The 21,084-nt window shown below is 44.5% G+C and overlaps 1 protein-coding gene across 9 annotated transcripts in view; it reads left to right on the forward strand.

Annotated features, from left to right (window-relative positions):
* PALM2AKAP2 (PALM2 and AKAP2 fusion) overlaps nucleotides 1-21,084 on the forward strand; it is a 450,166-nt gene that overhangs the window by 239,812 nt on the left and 189,270 nt on the right. For 4 of the 9 annotated variants that reach the window (XM_032860820.1, XM_032860821.1, XM_032860824.1 and 1 more), the window contains 3 exons: nucleotides 391-412; nucleotides 6,104-6,205; nucleotides 16,019-16,714. In XM_032860820.1, coding sequence (XP_032716711.1) covers nucleotides 391-412; nucleotides 6,104-6,205; nucleotides 16,019-16,714 — 820 coding nt within the window. Of the gene's footprint in view, nucleotides 1-390; nucleotides 413-6,103; nucleotides 6,206-16,018; nucleotides 18,100-21,084 lie in introns of those variants that run through there. The other 5 variants (XM_032860825.1, XM_032860826.1, XM_032860828.1 and 2 more) reach the window with 4 other exon arrangements.

Genomic DNA, 21,084 nt, shown 5'->3' on the forward strand with positions numbered 1-21,084 from the left:
AGCACATAGGAGAGAACCCATAAAGCCAGCAGTCTCTGAACATCTCAGGACCTTCCTTCCATTTTGTCACCCAGCTACCCAGACCGAAGAAACAATCCAACCAAATTAATTTTAAGATGGGATTTTCCGATGTTACTTCTCCCACACAACCAAGGGTATTTGCTGGGTAATTGACATAAATCCTTACTGGGAGAAACTCAGTATGAGGTGGAAATGACAAAACTTTCCCTTAAATTTCAAGATCCCAAACACATTTCCCAAAAGAAAAGAGAGTATTGGGTTTAGGCACCACAGTCAAATTCTGGACCTGGGGGAGAGAGACAGGTTAGATGGTTGAGGGATTGTGTCCCCACATGTGAGTAACGCTCTGCCCTGCTTTTGTTTCCACAGAGCTTCTCCAATGCGGATGGAGGTAAGTGGAAGTGTTCTTTGCCCCCATTCTTTAGAAGAATGTTATCCCGGTCAGCTTAGTGGGTTTCACGAACACAGGCTCACTGGGAGATGTGATGTGTTGGCGTGTGAGGCCATCAGAAAGAAGGAGCAGCTCTCTGTGCTGGGCCCTGAGGAGGTGCACGTCCCCAGGCTTGTCTGCCTCCTTTTTCAAGAATGGTTTCTCGACTCACCATTTTTAGTCTTCTACAGTTGGCCTGGCTCCTCCCCTTCCCATCCGGTCCTCCAGGTTCCCTGCTTGGGCCTTTCTTGAAAGCTGCTCCACCAAGAGTGCTAACATTGGGACCAGGTCCCTGGTGAGAATGAGCCCGTTGGTGGTCACGGCTCCAGGTCACAACACACATCATAAGGCCATCATCTGGTGTTTAGGAAACTTTTCTAAGGCCTGTGTTTTTACTCTGAATCAGAAAACTGCCATTTCTTCAGCCTCCCAGGGTAACAAGGCTGGGCAGAACTTCCCTCCCTATGTGGTGGCATGGCCTTGAACCTGTGAAGGGTGGGAAAAGGGCCCTGGCTTCCTGGCCCCATCCGGGCAGGAGTGGTTCTTCTGTTCCCCCTTCCCTTCGATGGCCCTAACCTGCCTCTATTGACTTTCCCTGTCGCCTGTAGTCAGGTGTGGGACCACCTGGGGTCGTGGGGGATGAACTTGGGGTTAGGGGATGAACTTGAGGTTGTGTGTTTCTCGTCCTTCACCTTGCTTCCCTCACTTAAGCTACAAACTCATCAAAACCACTCCATTTCCACTTTCACTACAACTAGACTTGCTTTAAAAGGCTGGGACTTGTCAGAAAGATCAGATGCCGTCTGCTCTCCTGATTCTTATAAGGTCAACCTCTAAACTATGAAGAAGATCAGGAACCAGAATAAAGGTTGGCATCAGTATTTTCCCAATGTCATTTGTAAATATAAGAGCAAAGACTTATAAATGCAGAGATGGGTCTTGTAATTTTCTGGATTAACAAAAATATTTGCACTGAGGATAATTCTGACTTTAGCCAGAAAAAAGTATTATTTTATTTTATTTGGTGGGAGAAGTTGGTTTCCAGCAAATAAAAAAGGAGGAAATCTGGATTTTGGGGCCCCAGGGATCTTGGGAAAGTAGTAAAATAAACTTCATGTTCCCAGCACATGAGGGCAGGGACAAATCAGGGCCAAACTAGTAGGGACTCCAGGGGGAGGACCTATGACATTCTAAAGCCTTCTCTAGGGTGTGACCAAATCAGGGGTCTGGTTCTGTGCTTTGGGAATAGAACATTGAGTGAAGAGGTGGTCCCGTGTCTTTGGGGCCTAAGGAATGGCAGCCTGGGAGGCATAGTGGGCTTCCCTAGTGCTAGGAAAGACCTGAGGCAGTGGACATAATCAGCAATCAGTCAGTAAGTGTGAGGCTAGAGTGGGGCCATGGGATATTGGCCCTCAGACACCTACATCCTAGAAGGGTACACACTGACCTTTCATGCTTTTACTTCTTTTTTTCCCCCTCTTCTTTCTCAAACCAGAATCTTCCCTAGACTTTTCTGTATAATTAGGGAAAAGAAGGAGCCTGAATGTCACATCTCTGGGAAGGCTCTGTGGGGCATGGAGACCCACATAGCCTATGACTTGTTAACAAGCAACACAGAAGGCATGTTATAAGCCCTGTGTCTTTCATTTTCAACCTGAACTTCTTTCATTTCCTCCTGCATCACTTCCCATGATGGGCGTCCCTTCACCCAGCAGCTCATGGAAGTGGGAAGAAACTTGACCGTGACTAAAAAGAGCCTACAGAGAAAATTGCTCTGATGACTCTGTCCTCAGTCACTTTTTGACAGAGGCGACCTCGGGCTCAAGGATGCAGACATTTTAGGGATCCCAGGAAACAGTCAGGGAAATGTTTCTATGGTCTTACTGGTCACCCTGGATTATGGCTCCTGCCATCTCTGCTTATACCTCAGCCTGCGCGGACCTTTCCATCGCACCACGTCTACTGGCAAAGAAAGAAGTTTGAAGGAAGGACCACATGCTCCAAGAATGCGGTCAATGTTTAGCTCACACTGCGGTCTGAGAGTACAAAGTGAAGCAAATCCAGTTGAGGGACCCTGGAATATCTGATTCATTTCCCATTCTTTGGTTTCAAAGGCCAAGACCCTCTCAGAATCAACCACCTGTTGTTACTAAGAACTAACCCCAAAGTATTATAGAATAATAGCGCCTTGAGAAAAATACCCTACTTCTGAAATGCTAACCACAGAATCCAAGGCCAACTAGGATTATAACTGTGCAAGACACTACAGATAACCAGCAGAACATCCCTAGTTTAATGAGGTGCCAAGGAGATGGCTGCTGGTGACCCCGCTTCAGGTCCCTGTGCACGTCCCCCTGTGCATGTCAGAGGACATGAAGGGACAGCACTGCTAAGTCTCCAATGGCTTTGGATTGCATGGTCGTCCTGGCCATCAAGAGCGACATATTTCCGATCTTGAGTAGAATTCCCTGGCCATGTACATTCTGACCCCGCTCACTTTCTCCCCACCCCCATACATTCTTTTTTATTTTTTTAAGATATTTATTTATCTGTTTGACAGAGAGAGATACAGCGAGATAGGGGACCCAAGCAGGGGGAGTGGGAGAGGGAGAAGCAGACCTCCCGCAGAGCAGGGAGCCCAATGTGGGGCTCGATCCCAAGCCCACGGGATCATGACCCAAGCTGAAGGCAGATGCCTAATGACTGAGCCACCCAGGCGCTACCCACCCCCATACACTCCCGTTATGTGGCAGAGCCTTCATCAGTTGGGCGGGTTGTTTTTACCGCCTTAAATTGGCAGAATGTCTTGCATAACTGTAATTTCCATGTAGCATATGTCTTGTGATAACTGCTCTTCACCCACCGAGGAGCTGGGGTGAAACCTTTGGCCAGAACTGGCAAAGGAGCATGTTTTCCCAGGCCTGTCTCCGCCCTTGCTGTCTGAGTCCATTCTTGGGTTTCCATCCCGTCCCGGTCTGCGGGGGCCGGAAGCCATCCCCATATCAACCCCTTCACAAGCGCTGCTGGGAAATCTCAGTGTTTTCAGGTGCCCATAAATCATGCGTTCCGAGGAATGTTCCTTTGGTTTCTCCAGCTCTGGCTGTGCGTGTCCAATCTAGTCACGGTAAATATTTCAGCAGCCCCAGGGACTAACAAGGAGCACTCATGTGACGTGTCTGCCTTGGTAGTGACCGTTCTCTGCCTTCTCTGACCATAGACCACCCTGTCTTTGGCAGGAAGAGGGCAGGTTACTAACTGAGTCGGCATAAAGAAATTCTTCCCAAGAAGGCTCTGGAGGCCCTGTTACTTATTCCTGGTGTTGGTCTGTTGGCTGCCTCCCAGTAGCACAGATTTGCTTTTGACTACTTCATGCTATCTTGAGGGGGCTGGCTGCCTGGTTCTCCTTCTGGAACCCCATCCTCACCACTTCCTTATCTCAGCGGGAGTCTGTGGTCCCCGCCTTCCAAGAGCTGTAGTCCTCAAGCTTGTAGCCAAGGACCTCTGGGCAAAGGGGTTGCCACCCCAACCCACACTGGGCAGGGAACTGCCTTCTGGGGGAGGCTGAGGCAGAAGCACTGGAATTCTGTGCTCTTTCTGAGGTAGATGCCCCTGCCTGCAAGTGCCTCTTGTTTCTGGCTGCTAGAACTTTCACTATCAGATGCCCCAGAAACACTCTATTTAGCACAGAATGTATAGACACACAGGGGACCAGTCTGGGAGTCCTCCCCTGGTCCTAATGGCTTAAACCTTCAACTCATTTGAAGCAGAAAGTCAGATTTACTGAGCTCGCATTCCACAGATTTCTAGAAACACTCAGGGAAAACTCAGAAGCTCTGCAGATCTGCTCTGGCCACCTCTTGCCCCCTGCACTGTTCCTCTGGCCCCACACTGCTTCTCAAGTCTTCTTCTGGGCCACTGTCAGCAGTCTGTCCCTACACCCTGAGGAGCAGCTCATCTCAGGCCTCTGCTCTCTTCTGGTCCTGTGTTGTATGGGTTGGGGCCCGGACTCTGCTCACAGATTCCCACAGTGAGAGTAACCCAAATTCAGGAATAAGAGAGAATTATGTACGTTAGACCTGTGGACACACTTGGAACCCTTGACTCAAACCAACCCCATCTTCAGGGAGTCCCCACAGGCTGCCTCATGGATATCTCCCAGTCCCTCCCCATCATCTCAAAGGCCTAATTTCCTTCCTCGCAGCAGAGGACCCTCAATCATGTCTGCCCACCCTCCCGTACACCTAAGGCCCCAGACAGAGATGCCCACTTGAACCTCACCATGGCCAGAGGCCTGCCTGTCGTCTCCGGATTTCCTGTTCCTTCTCTCCCAGTGGTAGATATGGAAAAATCCATTCCCTTAGTGAAACTCCCCCCCGCCACCATACACACAGAGTGTGTTCCTAAAAACATAACCGTCCAATCTCAGCACATTCTGGATCGTTGACATTGACACGTGAGTCAGCAAATGGTCTAGTCGGTGCAGACCCGAGCTAATCCTAATCCGCATCCCAATCTAGTATCTGGGTCCTCTCCAGCATGGAATTTAAAAAAGGAAAAAGAAACCTGACAGAACTAAGGCAGTATCAGTGGGGACACAGAGGATGGACGGATGTAAGAGTTGTGAAGGAGGTGGAGGCTAGGGGCTGACCTGGTTGTCAAGAGGGGGTGTTCAGGGCACCGTCCGGGATCCTGGGTGAATTGTGGCGCCAACGAGCTGAAGTGATTGGGGGAGATTCAGTGGAGACGGGCAGGAAGCCGCTCTGTGTATCATCTAGGAGGGATTGGCATTCCAGGATTCTGGAATGTGGTTCTGGCATGAGGAAGGAATCACATCACATAGCATTCTAGAATGTTCCTGCCTTCGCTTTCCCACTCCTCTCTGGGGGATACACAGATTCTTCTCTTTGTCTCACCCCCGTGGTTTCCTCCTCTCCTCTGACACTTTGACACACCTGCTGAGGTTCATGCCCGGAGGGTCTCCCCTCCCTGAATGGGCTTGTCAGGCGCTTTTCCCAAGAGGAGCTGGTCTCCCAGCTTTGCCCGGCCACAATGTCCTGCAACTGGGCTAATGGTGAATTCGCTGGCTGGTGTTATTTGGAATCTCAGGATTTTCTGGCTGAACCACCACCTTGAAGTATTAAAATTGTGGGATAGATTCTAGAGTTTGGGGAGCTTTTTTGTTTTTAATGTCTATTAAAAAGGTCTTCTGGATGAATCAGGCACTTGACACTACATTTCCAGTTTAAGGAATGAGCCCCGAGTTTATTTTTCGGTACTGTTGAAGGCATATTTCTAGTTTGATGTCCCGTGTTTGGTCAATCCCACCAAGCTCATAATGGCTCTCGTTAGCCCATCCCCTTCCCCCCCTCCCCGAACTCATTGTACTCTTAGAATCTAGAGCTTTCTGATGGATCTTTTAATACATAGAGCAGTCCTGGGGCTTGAGCTCTCTGGCCAGGATCCGTCCTACCTCAGCTACTCTGCTGAATACCAATCACTGGACAAATGCTTGTCTTTGTTTACCTTGATCCTCTGGTTTGGTGGCTGCCTCTGCAGTCCATTATGTAGGGCAGACAAGCTGCTGTTTCGGCAGTGAACCCACTGGGCCTCCCGACACTGTGCCTAATTGTATTCCCTGTTCTCTGCTACCAGATGCAGTAAATTACATTTCCTCCCAGCTCCCCGACCTGCCAATGCTCTGTTCACGAACAGCAAAACCATCACCTGGGCAGGACGGGACTAGCAGAGGAGCTGGTAAGTCCTGGGGAGCTATTTGGTTTTGATGCCGGGACTGGCCACGGGGCCTGCATTTCTCTGAGCTTTAATAACAAGGGATGCCCAGATAGCCTTCCATAGTGGACCCTGTCCTCAGCCCAGCTTCAGACATAGAAATTGCAGTGGCCACAGAGTGTAGGTGCTAGGCCCTGATGAGTAATTAAGGATGGAATAGAAGGGACTACTGAGAAAATCATAGGGCATTTCCCTCCCTACCTTTAGTGGGGTCTCTCTCTCACGTTTATGGTCTTTATATATCTCCTTATTCTCAAAGTTAATCTGTGCTCTTCCTCTGGGGGTTTATATTTTCCGTACTGAAAATGTACAAGAGCCAAGGAGCTATGATGGAAGCTGGGGGAAAATTACTTTCAAAGCGTATGAGTATGTTGCCAAATCCCTTGGGAATCAAGCTGCTTGTATATTATAAATATATATTCCAAGTCTTCCCATTTCTGGAATTATTTCTGAGCTACTGTGGTATATTTGGGGGAGGGGACTAACAATTTAAAGAACATGTTTCTTGCTAATGTTTTTCACAATGGTGGATTTAAAAAAAAAAAACATACCTTTACAAGTATAAAGTCTATAGAGAGCTGTATTTTGCTCTGTTTGATATAAATGTGCCTCAGAAATCAGAACTGGATGGACGTGCAGAATCAGTCTCTAAACCAGTTGTTTTACAATCCACACAGAAATGCACTGGGGGCCAGGGGCTCAAATGAAAAAAATGAATGGCCAAGGTGGCACAGTTAGGAGCAATGTAGTGAATTCAAATCCAATTTATGTTTTACATAATCTAGGTAAGTTTATGCCTAAAATAAATCACATAATGACTCTTTTCATGGAACAAAATAATCATGGGCTTTTAAGCCAGAAGAAATCATTTATATAGGCCAAACTGAATGTTTTGTGAAGCAAATAGTCCCTTCTTCTTTTAATGTAAACGTACCCTAAAATGGCAAGTAAGTGTTGATGTGGTCGACGTGTGCACTGATTCAGTAGCTATTTGGTATCTCTGTAAACATCTTAGCATGTCACTTTTACAGCTGACTCACAGAATTCTAGAACTGGTGTTGTCTGGTCGGACCCTGGCCAGGTTTGTGTGCCCCCGGACCGAGAAAACAGTTCTTAGAGCCTGCAGGTGTGTAGCCGAGAAATCATCATCAGAGGCTTAAGCCGCAAGCTCTCACGTGCTCCAAGAGCACTTCTGAAGTCAACTAGAGTGATAGCTCTTCAACAGTCACACACCTTACCTTCTGCCAGTATTAGAGACTCGGGTGCTGATCGTTCCCAGTGAGCGTGGGTAAACAGCTTCCTGGGCCCTCTCTACAACATGTTCCTGGACCTTACAGGACGTGAGATATGATCCAACCAACCGACCCATGGATCAGCTCTGGGAGAGGATAGGGACAATGTGACGACTCACTTTTAAGGGGTCTAGAAAGGGTTTGGGCAGCATCGATAGTCAACAAGTGTGACATGTAAGAGTAAGTAAAGCGTTAACGTGATTGGAGCTCTGGCTATGTGGGAATACATGTGCCATTGCAGCCTAGCCTCCTTCAAGTTGAAGGTGCTCCAGAAAAGTAATGATCCGATGGCAAATGCATTTTCAGAAAAGAATTATGTGATCAGGATCTTCAAAAATAAGTGTATGTGTACTTCTGTTTATTACCCAAGAACTCATTTGCATAGATGTATCTAACTGTGGAAATACACACATGCAGAATCATGGAAGGAATTGCATTTGGTGTGGCTAACTCCTTTGTCTAGATTCTTTTCGGAATGGAGCGTCCAGATTCATTATCAGTTATGGCCAACAGAGCATGGCTGGCGTACCAAATAACGGCACTCACTCCCAGAATCCTTTCCCCTAGACATGACCCATCTTGCTTTATTAACATTCTTTTGGAAATTTGCACAATTTTATTTTTAAATTTTTCAATTTTTTTTAAAGATTGTATTTGCTTATTTGAAAGAGGGGATGGGGAGAGGAGCAGAGGGAGAGGGACAAGCAGACTCCATGCTGAGCATGGTGCCTGATGAAGGGCTCCATGCCAGGACCCTGAGATCATGACCCAAGATGAAATCAAGAGTCAGACGCTCAACCAACTGAGCCACCCAGGCATTCCTTGGGCCCATTTTAATAAATGTCACTTGTGGTTACTCAGCATTATGACAAATCTTCTGGTCGTTTGGAGTTTGGAAGGTTTAGGCTTCTGTATAAATGGGAATTTATTTAGCATCATTGCTTTTAGAATTAGGAAGCATCTGTTGCAATCAAACATGAGGCCAGGCTTTGGCAGCCCTGCAAATGGATCCCCAGACCACAGTCATATACCTCTGTGATTGGAGTTTGTGTCCCTCCAGGAGCCCCACTCTGTCTAATGGTACTGACCGTTGGGAAGTCCTTCCTCGGAGGTCTGCCTCCATCTTCCACCCATCAGTCCTTATCCTGCTCCCTGGAGCCACTTGGAACAAACCTTGAATTGATTTCCCTTCAACTATTTGAAAATGACTATCATTTCTGGTCTTTCCCAGATCCCCAATCTGCATCCCCTTAGCACCCACAGCACCCATTCTCTTTGGCTGTCCCAAAATTAATGAAATGGCTTTGAGATACCCTCTGCTATCCTTGCCCCTCCCAACTGAACCCTCCCCACTTTGTCTCTTGTCCCTCAGACGTGCAGTGCACGGACCTGCCCCATGCCCTCTGGGGTGGGCTGATCTCCACACCTCCCCTCCTCCCCTCCCCACCCTCCCGCTCCGAGAACAGAGCAAGAATCCGCAGACCATGTGACTCACTCTGCTGGTGCCGTGGTCTCTCAGCTTCAGGTTCAACCTCTGCTCAGCCTCATTCCCTTGATCCAGTCTAGTCATTGTTCCAGAATCATTTCCACTGAAACATGTAGTGGTTTTCTCTAATTGTGCACATACTGCTTTACCTGCTCGGAGAAACTACAAAATTCCTTATTTCTTAATCTCAAAAGGCAAAAGTAAGAATGAGCTATATACATTTCTGCCCTTTGTAGATTTGATGTGACTGTTGAATTTCTTCTTGATAGATTGTCCCTTTAAGTGTCAGGGCCCCGTGGGGTCACTGAGGAGCATCTGTGAAAGGTGGGGAGGGGAATGGTATAAAGGGATTTGGTAGTCAAGGCTCAGGTGTTCTGTCCCATTTCAGACACAGCAGCTCCTCTGTCCTTGGGTTTATATATTGTATTTCTGCCTCAGATTTCCATCTGAATAAAGGTTTTCACAGTTTTGAAAATAGAAAACCCTTCTTCTCTAGTGCTGGGATTTTTATAGCTATTGATTGTAGCACCTCAAAGCCTCGCTTTTCTTCTCAGTTTAGTATCACCTGAGATCTGAAAACAAGCTTCCATTATTTTTCTTCATTTCATTGATGAAAACATGGCCCAGTTAGAACCAAAGTCAGAGGCCTGTGACACACTGTTGGGGTCTCCTGGCCCTTGAGAACCCTAAATAGGCACCTGTGGGACATGCTTATTTAATAAGTAACAAGTTCTGGCAACTGTCTTGACAGCCCAGGCACATGTTTCTGTCTCGTCCACAGGAATGTGAGGGACTTTGTGATGATCCAGATTGATCTTAATCTCTGGCTTTGCTTAAATTGCCTAAACAAAAAGAGAATGAAGTGCATCTCTATACCTTCCGCCTGATGAACCCTTCCTGGGTCTTGGTGATCTCTGCTCTTTGAAAATGAACTTTAGAATTTAGCCAGCCATGATGGCAAGTTACTTCTACATAGTTTATGTAATTCCTTCCTTCTTCTTTGTTTAAATCAGAACTCCAGGTGTCGGCTTGTAGCAACTTTCCCAGCGTCTTGAGACAAATTTATTAATAAGGGAACTGACTCCTGGATCCAAAGCACTGAGATCATTTATGTCTCTCAGTGCTTCATTATTTTCTGAGCTTCTCCACTCATCTGGGCTTCACTTCCCTCTTAGCAATATTCTTTGGCACTCTCAGACTGAAAACTGTCCTTCTTGACCAAGAAAGTGGAAGCAAAATCAGATATGGGAAATTGGCTTGTGCTCTTCTTAGCCATGACGTCACACCTTTCCAGACTTATTTCTGTCAGTACTAAGGTGTCCTGGGAAAACAATCGTTCCAAGAAACTTGTGATGACTGGTTTTTGAAGGTAGAGATTGTCTAACTGCTGGGATGAGAGGAAAGATCCACTCTGAATTAATTTCCTCACTTGCATTTTTTTTTTTCCATCACAGCAACCGAGTTTGTACTTCTATCCCCAAGAGAAGGTATGAGCATATATGTATATGCATAGTTGTGTGGCCAAAGGGAAATGACCGCATGTATATATGCTCACTGAATAAGCCAAGTGTGTGCATTGTTTCTCCTCCACATTCCAGGTGTGATGTCAGCTACCGGGTGTTCAGTATATTGTGGGGGTCTAATGACAGTGGGCTTGTGTCGTATTATATTTTACATGTGGACCTTCAGCCTTATACCTCCTCCCACAGATCACAGTGAGTCAGAGCAAGTGAGCTGCTAGGAGCTGGAGTCAAGGGACCTAACATGATTGAATTTTCTGTCCTCATGGAACACAGTGTCTTGTTTGGTCTGCTCTTGGCTTGATTCTGAAATGGAATCATGTGGTTGGTTGCCCCACCCCTCCCTTGGGTCAGATGCTCTTGTTTCCTCTTCCCTAGGCTTCTTAGTGCCTGTACAGCTGCCTTCTCCTTACCAAAGCTGAAGGGAACAGAGAACACGAGAGTACCTAGAATCGTTGGCATAAGCTTGCATTGGAATCAAGCATTCTCTGTGGCTCAGACCCATGTCTCTGGGCTGTGCAGTGTGCCAGTAGGTTCATCTCCTGCCCCCACCCTGGTTTTTAGGCAAGTACCTATCACAGGGGCTTCCCCTCTGAACCACACCTGGCTGTTTTCAGAACCAAGAGCCTAGGATTAACAGTCCGAATTAGACTGCCTCTGTTTCTTTAAGGTTCTCCTTATTTACCAGAGGATAGGGTGGAGCAAGGACCTAGTAAACCAAACCCAGAGGCCTGGCGTCAAAGCTCCAGTTGCATCATTCATTTGTATCCTTTGCAGAAACTCACCACTGTGGTTTTTATTCTTCCTTGACAGTCATGAACATCTACTCCCCCATCTAGGTTCTTGGAAAGCATAGCAAAAATGCTTTATCCATTCCAAACTTATTGTCATGTATGTCATGCTGGGAAATCAGTAATTAAATATATCATTTTGTAAAAACATACTTTCAGATTTCAGTTATCCTGTCATTGCTACTTCCATCAGACCATCTCCTTTCTCTCTTCTCTGGCTCCAGAATCTTTCTCACTGGAGGAAATTTCACATACTTTCCTGTATGTCCATGCAGCTCTCAAAATCTCTTCCAGGGGCTCCCCCAGAAAGCCCCCTCTCCTCAGAAGCAGCCCTTCCTGACTTGTTTTCAGTAAGCTGAGCACGGACCCCTCATCTCTACACAGATTGTAGTGTATCCCATGTGGCAAGGGAAAGCTCGAGGGAAGAGAATGGAAGAGAAGGGAGTATATTTTGTGGTTAGACACGAGAGCATGACCTAAGTGAGAGGCCTTTGGTAAACACTACTTGACAGCAGTAACAAGCAGGAGAGTTTTTTTTTTAATGGTGTACGTGCATCAAAAATAAAATGTTGAATTCAAAATATAAGTCTCGTTTTTGTGCTGGTTCACATTCAACCTGCTTCACATTTGAAATATTATTGGCTGAGAGCTGAAGCAAAATAAAAATGCTTATTTATAAACAGAATATTTAAGATAAATGTTCACACTTCCTGTGTGGCTTTCTGAATGTCTGGTAACATTCTTGTATGTGTATCCATGGAGTCTAAATGCTGCTTTTGTGTTAAGCAAAAGCTTCTCGAAGTGTTCACCTAAGTACCCCTTCCTAGAGAGGAGAATGGATGCAGACAAATCATGTGAGGCTAGATCCTGACAAAATCTGCTAAAAATCTGTTTCTTTTGAAGCCTTGTTTTACCTGGGGGAGAAAGTATGCATGGATGTTGTATTTTGTGGCATAACGTATTTAGGCTTATCTTATTGGCAAAATGTCTTACGATGTTCTATTCCCATATTCTAGAAATATTGAAAGAACAGTGTACAACATGTACATACGAATACTAATATGTCACCCTAATGAAACCATGACACATGTGGTTCAGTCCCAGAGCCATGTCACATTTAACAAAATATGGTTTAAAATCACACACAGAAACAAAAACAAACAAACAAACAAACAAACAAAATATAACATTAAAAAAGGAATTCTGTTCTTTACTTGTTTTTCCTGGAGGATATTACAAGGACTCCAATTCATATCCCCACCCAGAAGCACTTCTCACATGTCCTTTTCTTTATTCCCCATATCTCCACCACCATCACAAAAATGTACCCTCTTTTTCCATATCCCATGTAGCTTTTACACCCTCTCCCACTGAACTCCTTGCTTCTCAGCTCTTTTTTGTGTGCATCTACTCAGGTGTTCTAGCATAGAACTCCTCCTCACCCTCCTTTCTGTCTTGTCTCTGATTCTGGAAACAGGCAAAGACAAAATGAGGGTTGGGGGTTAGGATGGTGGAGAGAGGAAAAGTGGACCAACAATGACAGCGTTCTCATTGGTGGGCAGAAGAAGAAGGACATCTCCAAAGATTCCCATGCTAATAATTTGCACCCGATCGCATATGGATCTAAAAATAGACATGTTTTGTTCCATATTCTGTATTGATGACAGATCAGTGTGTCATTTTGTTCACATATTACTAGATGCTTGGGGGATAATTAGATATTGTACCTATAACTGGCAATCATTAGCATCATCCTTATTTATAAATATGTCCCATGAGTGTTTTAATAGTGATAGGACATAATATTTTAACCCCCAAACTGTGCTTTTTGATGTAAATGTAATATTTAAAGAACAAACCTTGGAGTCCACACACAATTTTAAATGCCTAGTCTGTTTCTCTGGTGACACACTTGGTGGGAAATCAGGAAATAACCGAGACAAATATTTCTCTTGACGTCACCATCCTTGTGTGAGCCCATGTACTTCCATGACAATTATCGGTTGGCCTCTCACTGTGTCACTGAAGGAAACTCAAGATCTTTGTGCTGAATAAGGGAAACTTTCAAAATGGACATAAGGAAAATCAAGCATTGGATCTGGCTTCACAATCTGTTTAGTTAAGTGTTAACTGTGAATGGACCGTATCTTATTACCCAACAGATGAAATAGTATCATGGCTGTTTCTCTAACCAGTTCAAACATTAATTACTGTGTGTACTTTTTCGTTGGTGTCATGTTATACAAAGTCTTTGTGACTAGATAGTAGACTTTTCAATTAGTAGTATTTATTTCACCGGTATTTGTAGATCAGGTACTGTGTAGACAAAAGGCTCTAAGGTAGGTGCTGGTGGGGTAGGGGAATGGTAGAAAGATGTCAGGCAGAAAACTCACCTTTAGGGATCCTAAAAATCCATGGAGCTAATAAAACATTTCCACAAATGATTATACCCCTGAGTGGAAAGTGTTAAGTGACTTCAGAGAGGTTTGGAAGTGTTCAGAGAGCTTAAGAAGAGAGAGAAGACTTGGAGATGGAAGGACCAAAGAAACCTTCTGAGAGTGGGGAGGCAGCTGGCTGGGCATCGATGGATAGGTCCTATTTGGATGGATAGAAACTCTGAAAGGAAGGCCAGTTCATGAGAAGGGAATCTTAAAAGCAGGAAAAGTTTAGGTGTGGGATGGTGTTATTTGATTATGCTAAAAAAGGGGGGGGAGAGAAGTTGATATGATCATTTGGATCTTCTTAACACCCTTGGGGAACATGTAGTTATTCAGAAAGAGGTAGGGACTCAAAGGCAATCATAACCCGAGATGCCCCCATGGGAAAGGCAGGCCAGGCAGGGAAGGATGCTGAATTCTGGGAATAGAGCAAAGTTTGCTATGGTTGGAGCATATGTAGGATGAGAGGGGCTGAGAGACAAGGCTAGAAAAGAAGTTGCAGACAAATTCCCAAGGGAATTATATGCCATGCTAAGCAGTTTGGCATTTGTCCTATATAGATGCAGGAACCCACAGAGCATTTGTGCAGAAGGTGTTGTGGGCTGGATGGAGCACAGGCTAGTGGAGCCAGCAGACTTTTTCTATAAGTGGCCTGATTGTAAACATTTTAGACATTGTGGACCACATATGGTCTCTGTCATCTATTCTTTTTTTTTTCTTTTTTCCTTTTCTCTTTCTTAAATTTCTGTCCTCCTTTCTTTCCTTCTTTTTTTTCCTTCCTCCCTCCCTCCCATTTCCTTTTTATAGTATTTTCAAAACAAGTCTTGGGCTACCTTTGCCCCCTGCTCTGAGAAGCGGCAGGTGGAAGTGAGCAAAGCTGTTGTGCGGAGAGCAGAGGGGAGCTGGCCTGAGGCAGTGGCGGTAGAAGAGTTGCGAGGAGACGCAAGGGGAGAGGTCAGAAGTGGAATTAGTGGCTCACAACAGTTTGGCTGTGGATGAAATTAGGAAGAAAAGGACAAATCAGGTGTGATTCTGAGGCTTCTCGCTCAAGAGACTATGTGGTACTGGTATTGAAAACCAAGAAGACTAGGGGGGAGTTTTTAGAGAAGGTGAGTTCGGTGTTGAAGTTGCAGAGTTTGAGGTAATCCATGGGTCATCCAAGGAAAGCGTGCCTGGGGCTGGTGGGCTTCCTGGGACCAACGCTCGCTTGGTGCCCTAGCATCCAGAATGCGTGCCTCGCAGGGAGCCTCAGAGGTAACAGATTGGAGAAGTTGGAGTGTCACACAAGACTACAGAACAGGGGAGAGCAGGTCCTTAGGAAGCCCAGATTGGTGGCAAGATTTGGGATAAGTTGGAGAGGGCTAGAATGGATGGGGGGAACTGGGAGGAAGCCCTTACTGTAACCTAGGGAAGCGGAAATAGTGTCTGAGATTGAGTAGTGGCCTTCAAAGAGAGAGAAGGTGACCGAGGAAAAAGATGGTATGGGGCAGAATCACGAGGATTTGGCGCTGTGCGCATGGCCAAAGAAAGAGGCCTTCTGTGATCACCATCCTCCAATTCCAGTCGCCACAGGATGCTGCTACCTCCGTCTTGTTCTTTTTCTAGTCCTTGTTTCAGAAATGCAGCTCAGTGATTGAAGTAGTCTCAGAGCATATAACCTGACTGGTTTGTAGCTTCAGTTCCTGTAGACAGCCTAGTTCAAAGTAGAGTGGAGGATAGTCATGCCCCACCAGCAAAATCTTTTGCATATTCTCCATTCACAGTAAAAGGAGATGCAGAAAACAAAAACAAAAACAAAAAACAACAGTAGACTGCTTGGTGAAAAAGTTAAAAAAAAAATTTAAGATTTTGGAATTACAATGCTTCTTAGCCAGGACCTTTAAAATTGTCTATAAGCCTCGGGTAAGCTGTCAATCAAAATAAACTTGCATGTGTGCCAGCCTCCCAGGATTACATGGGATGTACACGGTCGCTTGTGGTCTTACGTTAGCAGACCTTCCTTAGAAGTGTAAGTGCCAGTGAGATATGGCAACTCTGTACATCTGGCTTCCCGGTGCAGTAAGCTGCTGTGTTCAAACACATTTATAACCACCTCTGTCCACACTGTGCACTCATTCTAACACTCAAGATGCTTGGCAGTTAGACTAGAAAGGGCACAAAGCCCTTTTTTTTTGTGTCTGTTTGGCAATTAACCATTCACTGGCTTTTTTTGTTGTAACATGCACTTCCTTTCTCTTGTTTTCATTCAAGCTGTGTACGCCATGGAAATTAATGTGGAGAAAGACAAACAAACAGGAGAGACCAAGATTCTCTCTGCATCCACCATTGGCCCAGAGGGGGTCCATCAGAGAGGAGTCAAAGTCTATGATGATGGTACCAAAGTAGTGTATGAGGTGCACTCGGGAGGCACTGTGGTAGAAAATGGAGTGCACACGTTAAGCTCAAAGGATGTAGAAGCACTTATTCAGAAGGCGGGACAATCAAGCTTCAGAGGAGGGCACGTGTCAGAAAGAACTGTGATCGCAGACGGGAGCCTCGGCCATCCGAAGGAACCCATGCTCTGCAAGGAAGCCAAGTTAGAAATGGTACATAAGTCTAGGAAGGATCATTCTTCCGGGACCCCAGGGCAGCAGCCCCCAGCCCCCAGCACAGAAGGGCCCGAGGCCAACTTGGATCAACCAGTCACCATGATTTTCATGGGCTACCAGAATATCGAAGACGAAGAGGAGACGAAGAAGGTGCTAGGCTATGACGAAACCATCAAGGCGGAGTTGGTCCTCATTGACGAAGACGATGAGAAGTCATTGAGGGAGAAGACCGTGACGGACGTGTCCACCATCGATGGGAATGCAGCCGAGCTTGTGTCCGGGAGGCCGATCTCGGACACCACAGAGCCCTCATCCCCAGAAGGGAAAGAAGAGAGCCTGGCCACAGAGCCAGCCCCAGGTACCCAAAAGAAAAAGCGCTGTCAATGCTGTGTTGTCATGTGACCACTTCTTTCTTCCCTTTTCTTCTGGGCAGCCTCTGGGCTCTCCACCACTTCCGTAGACCTCACTGTACCGCTAACGGCAATACTGTCAGCTGGAAGCAAACACCTGCCTTGCCTTGCAGTTGGATTGCTTGGGTCTCTCTTATTTTTGTCCCCCTTTCATTTTCCTCCAGTTTCCTCACCTGAGAGACAACGTGCATGTGTGTGCTTCATTCTTTCCAAGAACTTGCTTTTCCTCTAAACCTTTCCTTGTGTCTTCAAGAGTGAATCAATTTCTTACTGCTCGATTGGAATGGACTCTCCACATCAGCCAGTTCTATAGTAGCCTTAACTCACTTGACTGGAATCGAACCCATGGCCCCGGGGGTTTCCTGTTGTAGCGTGTTCCTATAATGTAGTCCCACATCACCACGTCGCTGACTTCCCACTTGCCTCCCTTGCTGTGGATCTTTGCTTTTATATTGTGTGTGGCAAAATGCTGTGGGCTCTCACTGGTTGCCAGCGTGGCCAAAAGTGGACCTTATACTTAGTCTGTTCAATCTAGGGTGATGCTTTTTGCTGCCTTACATAAGCTTCCAGATTACAGTATTGTGCATCTATGTCTTTCCTTCTGTTAAAACTGAAATGACATTGATGTAAAAGAAAACGAACCCAGTGCGTGTCGCAGCTGAAATGTAGGGACTGATTCCATAACCCGCCCATCAGCAGCCGTCCCTTTCTGTGGCTTACCTGATGGACACTTTATATACGAAGCACCATTTTTAATTTTCTAAGGACATGAAACATTGTTTTGAGCATTCGTAGTACTCTCTAAACTTAGGCATATCCATGAGCCTTGCTTCTATTCTCTCAGAAAAAAAAAATGTAAATTTTTATATTGTTTTCTTTTTCACGGATATTTTCTGATCATGTTAATCTATTTTCAACGAAGGGATCATTTTGAGGAGTATCTCTGCAGTGACCGTATTTCTAGAACAGTCTTTTTGACCAACGGTGGTTGCTACCAAGCTTCCATTTCATTGTGGATGGACGGTGCTGGAACTGAATTCACCTGTTCATCTCCCCTTCCCACTTGATTACAGAGCCTTACTTCTGGACTCTTTTCTTTCTGTCCCATGAGAAAGAGAATGTTTCCCATAATGTCACCATGCAGGTTGATCCACCCTTCAAAATCAGCTTGAAAATGTAAAAAATGTGTAAGAAAGACCTGTCTTCTCCACGTTAAGTCCTTAGACTCCTTCCACAAGTACCGGCTGAGTGGCACATAGTGGAGCTTCTTAAGGCATGTTTCTTAAACTTCTGGAGATTTCAGAACATCAGAGAATAGTTTTTGGGTTGTTGTGTTGTTGTTGTTTTTTTTTAAATCTAGAACACAATGAACAATTTAAATAAATACTTAGCATTCTCCCAAAGCAAACAGCCAGGTGTGTAGTAAAACCAAAGGGAAGCAATAGAGTAAAAAAATAATATAGTAATAAAATAAAGATGTAACATTTTAACTGGTTTTAATAACAGAGATCTCTTAACCTGAAGTTATTTGCCCAGATGTTCATAGCACTGTTGCAAATCGTTCACAAAATGTATCTATGTTCCATGGAACATAGTTTTAAAAAACATACAATAAGTCATGCTCCCTCAAGTCGAACCTCTGTGGAAAGCAGACAAGAAAAAAAAATAAATAAGATAGTCTTGAGAGAATTTCTTTATGGAACCAACTAAATTTGTCCTAAACATAGTTTTCTCAGTGCTAAATCTAACTGTTACTATTTTAAGTTTCTTGGCTTGAACTTATATTCCAAATGGAAAGGGGGAAAATGACATTTTTATTGTGAAAAGTTCATTTCTCTCAAATAATTATATTTCAGTGAGCACAAAGTAAGTCATTTTAGCACCAACGGGTAAGCAGAAAAAGTCAAGAAGGGACAAATAAAGGAGCTAAATTCTGTTCCTAAAATGATTCCATCAATGGCTTCCTTTTGAATAGTGGAGGGGGTTCCCTCTAAATGATCTCAGGTTCACCAAAGCAGCTACCGTTGAATTAAGCTGCTGTCTTATCTCGGAATAACATCTGGTTTTGCTGCCTAGAAATCTCCCCACTCGGCTTCACACTCCTCAGTCAATGGTCACTTAGGCTTCCTTTAAATATTGAAGAGAATGACATGCCAGATAAACTTATTCACGTAGAAAATGAAAAAAGTTTCAGTGTTTGGACAATCCATTATTTTAATAATTTATTTAATAAAGAAACAATCTAAAAGTTTACCATAACTTACCTTTTTTTACTCACTTAGGGGTTAATATTATTCAATAGGAGTTTTTAAAAGCACAGTTAGTAAGTGGAATGGTAGAATGTAGAACCCTTGAGCTTGCTGTTTGATAACCAGAATCAGTCTGGTTCGAGGACAGAGAATTCCCAGAAATGTTCTACCCATCCTGCCGTAGTGAGCTAGTTCTTCATGAAGAAAATGATCTGCCCCTTTCACTGCAGCCCTACACAAGAGATCTGAAAGACCAATGATAATCTGCACTTTCATTCATCAGTTATTATTATAGGAATTAACAAATTATATGAATTAGAAGTCTCTTTATAATTTTACTATTAAATCTTATTATTAGATCCTTTAAAGTAAGACATGTTACCTTTATTAAAATGATATGTGGCCATAGTAAGTGGTTTGTTGGAATATGGTATATATGTGCTTATTTTTCATCCTTTACTTATCAAAATAGAGGATTTAGGCTCAGCCAGTACTTTTATGGGATGAGACCTATAATCTCACCTACAGCATCAAGTAACTACATAATGAACATATCCTCAGTGTCGTGATTGAGAACGTTCTGCTTTCCCTGCCATCATTCTCTCTGTAAAAACTTTATTATGTGTGGTATCACACCCTCCCAAAATACAGGGTATTGACTTCCATAATCTGACAAATTAAAGAATCAGTAACGAAGCTGCAAGACCATGGTCTTTTTGAGCCAATGGTTCGTTGGATTGTCTTCTAAAACTATATAATCGGTTCCCCCTTAAACAGAAAGAGAAAGAGGGAAAGGAGGGATATTTCATTTCTTAGAAATAGATTTTCAGTGGCATTGAATTAAAGATCTTTTAATGGTTAAAATGGTAAAGTTTAACCGTACATATCCTGACAAATCTCAATGACTTGTATATCCTTGCCTTTGTTTTCTTTGATGTGCAATAGGACAGACTAAGGGGAATTTTTTTTTTTAACCTTGTATCTCTTTTGCCCTTAATTCTATTCATTACTTTTATAAGCAAAGTGAGTTGCCTCTAAAAGTGATTTGACAGTGTCCAGTGACATCACTAATACTGGGACTAGAGAGGATGAGGAGAGAGGGAATTCCCTTCTGGCCAAACCCAAGGCGTGGTTTCCTTAAGCCTCCTGAGCAACCGAAAAATATTCAAAGACTTTCAGGAAACTTAGATTTGACTCTTTTCTGAACTGCAATTATACATGTATCAGCTTTAAATTCCCATCAACTCCATTTTACTTCCTGGTCATAAATGTGTTTGTTCCTACATACAAGTAGAATGCTTTATTTCGGTTAGGGTCAAGTTTTTTGTAAAAGGAGGGAAAACATCGAGGTACAAGAACCTCTCCGGAGCAAAACATTCAGGCCAAGTGCCAAAATGGCTCATGTCTCTTCGCCTCCTGCAGAATTTCATTTCAAGGGACCACTGAACACCCTTGAAATGAACACTTATTTCCTGCCAGTGAACCAGGGTAGCGAAAGAGGAGGGAGGGAATGTGGTGACAGAGGCAAAACTAGAACCACTAAACGAGCTCTTCCTTTTTACAAAGCACCCTGTCGATTTAAAATACAGGCGAACACAAAATATTCACAGAGGACTTTTTGTTGTCGTTCTTGCGGAAGATCTAGAAGCTCAGATCTCCCTTTGTCAGTGGACTCACTGTGGAGTTCAGCTCACCAAAGGGCCCCTTCCTTGCGGGGATAGTCTCATCTCCCAAAGGGTTACTTTGTTTACAGTAAACACCCCGCCAAGGCAAGCAGTTTTAAGTTGTATTTTTGCAACATGCACCTTCAGTCATTGGAACCACAAAGAAGGTTTGAAACCTCATAAATATGCAATCTTTTAGAAGCTCCTCAGTTTACTTTGTATCAAGGTATATAGAACTCCACTGATGAGGATAGAACCAGCAAATATCCTTTGTCCTGCTGGACGGTACAACCCAGCAGGTAAATGGAGTGACGGTGGTATATATCACAAACCAGCTCCAAGAAACCAGCAAGATGAGCTCTTTGACTCTAGCTGCCAGCGGTCATTGTATAGCCTTCTTCTGGT

Source organism: Lontra canadensis, unplaced genomic scaffold (assembly GCF_010015895.1).
Source record: "Lontra canadensis isolate GAN:19392208 unplaced genomic scaffold, GSC_riverotter_1.0 scaffold19, whole genome shotgun sequence".
Lineage (NCBI taxonomy): Eukaryota > Metazoa > Chordata > Mammalia > Carnivora > Mustelidae > Lontra > Lontra canadensis.